The following is a 2,815-nucleotide window of genomic DNA, read 5'->3' as shown; positions in this document are numbered from 1 at the left end:
AGAGCAGAGGAAGAAATATATAAAGGAAACATAATGTCGGAGAAATGGGGTATATGACAACCACCCCACATAATTTCACAGATGATATAGCATAGTCGATATACCAATACCCATCACAAGGGTCATGGATGCTATTCAACAACATTTGAACATGACAGAAAAAACTGTGATGCACCATCACACGCGCAGTCGGTCATATAAATGCGTTTCTTGCTATGATGAATCGATAATAACAAAAACTAATTATAACATCATATGAATCTCCGTCCACCAAAAACAGCCCCATTAGACGGGTTTGACCGACAAGGGAAGAGTGGTCATTGGAAAATTATAGGCACCAGAACATTACATGTCATGTTCCCTATACCAGTTTCACCATATGCAACTAGAAGACAACCACCTTCCCCCAAACTTCCCCACCCAAAACAAGAAAGAAATGAAAATGAAAAATCACCAATTGTCGACGAAAATGAGGAGAAAAAGCTGTTCTGCCTATGGGTGGGATATGTGTTCGAATCTGATTTTCTTCCTAACTGGAAGAATTCCTTCTTGCGGCATACACACGGTAAGCAGCTAACCCAACAATGGCCACAGCAGCGCCAACTGTAAGCAGATAGATGGATAGAAGGTTTCGCATTATATTGAGTGAAAGAGTGCTTAGTAATTGAAGATGCAAGATAAGCTTTTCAAACAAGCATTATGGTTTTCTAAAATAGTTGAAGATCAAAGAACGGTTATGAGCAAAATAGAGATATCATCATGAAACAAGTGAGTTTCCGTACTCACTATTCACATGTTTATCAGCAACCTGTTCTAAATCTAAATGAAAAAAAGGTAAATCAAGAGGTATTCTAGGCACAAAGGGAAAAAAACATCAAACGAACAATTAAACTTTCAAGCAACGATATGGAACGCCAGTGTTATTTTTTTCAAGTCTTAAAGTTTGTGAATCCAGATTGTGTTAACAACCATGACATATCAACAATATTAGGACAATATAAATACACTTCCTGCAATGGAGCGAAAATTTTGATTTCAACAAGCTTGCAAGAGAACAAATGAAAATGATGTTCGACAATACCTGATACAAACACGAGGGAGCGATTGATAAGCCTATGATACTGCTTACGGCTTTTTCCGGCCGATGTTTCAGGAATGCTCAAATGAGGGTGTTCCGCCGCCCTCACAATTCTCTGAAATATGTTACTGAAATCTCCCAGCTTTGTGCTGAGAGGTATAGGTGCCTCTATCCCCATGTCCTGGCTTACCTGTTTAATTCCATAAAACTATCAGCTTCTGAAAGAAGAAACAAACATCCATTATGTTGCAAACAGAAGCTCCAGTGTTCTATAAATGCAACATTTTTCTCCATGCATTTTTTAAGGTTCACATGTGAGATACAGATCCACAATAAAATCGGAGGGGTTACAAAAAGGATGAGTTTACGATCAACCTAGCACCCCAGAGCATAGCTTTTGATTAGAAAAGGTTACATCTTTTATGAATTCCTAAGCTAGATCACTCAATTTACGGTCAAATGTGATTGAGATTTCATTGGTGCAGGCTTCAACAAATTTGTCTCAGTCTGCTTCAAAAGGGAACAAGCTGAAGCCATTCAAAGTCCCTGATTCATGCACAGCATACAAGGACTACCAGTAAACAAACATAGGAAGAGAGGCTATAGGAGCGGATCTTTACCCGTGTTGAGTCTTGAATCTCAGTCAGGAAAGGGTCAAGATCATCTTTAGCAGCAACAATTAGACAAGGCACCTCATAACCAGTAGCTTCCCCTTGACTGGCAACATCCACAAGCATCTCGGTCGCTTTCTCCCACGAAGGCTCACGAGAACTGGTATAGCAAAAATCACACTCTGTAAATTATAAATGGTAATTGCAATTTCATGTGTTGACAACTGGAAAAATTTATTTCTGCCTCATCACAATCTTTGTACTCTAATTTTTTCTATCAAACGGTATCAACAGGTGTATTCTTGTTGTCAGATCATGCATGAAATATTCATACTTGCACATACGATGGAAAATCTAATCAAGACAACTACAGGATTTCACAAGGGATCTGCACGCAAGTTCTGTAGTTTGCAACTTGAGGCTGATTTATGTGGACTTTCTATCACAAGCTTACAATGTTACAATTCGAAATAGTTCTTTTATGCAATATTTTCTTCATTAGGATGATTTTCTCATCCAAGTAGTTTGATATCAACTGATTGAAGGTGCTTTTGCTTTCTTAGAATGTAGGAAAGGAAAAGCGTGGCAGCAGTGTGATTGTCATGTAGAAGCAATAGCTGCAAAGAACTGACGAAAGAGACCATTTTGACTGTGAAAGATCAGGACAAAGCTGATTGTGATGCATGTTTAGCATAAATGCCTTGGTTTTTCCACATTAAAAGACTATAAATCGACATGTATGTTAAGGTAATTTCTTAGTGATTGCTGGTATTAGAAGGGACCAAAAGATGTATTGAAATATCAAATCCAAGACCCGCATTACCTATTTTTCCTCAATGCTTGCATTGTTAATACTAATTTAATTTGAGTATTTTACTATGACAAAATATAAAAGTCATCCATCAGATGCAATTAAATAATAATTAAAGACGCAAATCAGCTACCTGTCATGAACAAACACTGCCACATCACACGCAGCCAAAGCATCCTTCTTAGATAGTAACTCTTTCACACCTTCCTCAGGAATTTCTCGCAACACAAGCGTCTTTTTAACTCCCTGTCAAGATGCCAAAAAATACTTATTCAAAAACACATGTTTTTATGGATGAAAGGCAATTCGCAAAGG

The 2,815-nt window shown here is 37.8% G+C and overlaps 1 protein-coding gene across 2 annotated transcripts in view; it reads right to left on the bottom strand.

Moving 5' to 3' along the window:
* Nucleotides 194-2,815, bottom strand: part of LOC105159969 (mitochondrial Rho GTPase 1) — a 9,219-nt gene continuing 6,597 nt past the window's right edge. For both annotated transcript variants that reach the window (XM_011077205.2, XM_011077206.2), the window contains exons 12-15: nucleotides 2,634-2,746; nucleotides 1,699-1,849; nucleotides 1,082-1,268; nucleotides 194-603 (exon numbers count right to left, since the gene is read on the bottom strand). In XM_011077205.2, coding sequence (XP_011075507.1) covers nucleotides 530-603; nucleotides 1,082-1,268; nucleotides 1,699-1,849; nucleotides 2,634-2,746 — 525 coding nt within the window. In that variant the 3' untranslated portion in view covers nucleotides 194-529. The remainder of the gene's footprint in view (nucleotides 604-1,081; nucleotides 1,269-1,698; nucleotides 1,850-2,633; nucleotides 2,747-2,815) is intronic.

This window comes from Sesamum indicum, linkage group LG4 (genome assembly GCF_000512975.1).
Source record: "Sesamum indicum cultivar Zhongzhi No. 13 linkage group LG4, S_indicum_v1.0, whole genome shotgun sequence".
In the NCBI taxonomy this organism is placed as follows: Eukaryota; Viridiplantae; Streptophyta; class Magnoliopsida; order Lamiales; family Pedaliaceae; genus Sesamum; species Sesamum indicum.
This window is presented reverse-complemented; position numbering and strand designations above follow the sequence as displayed.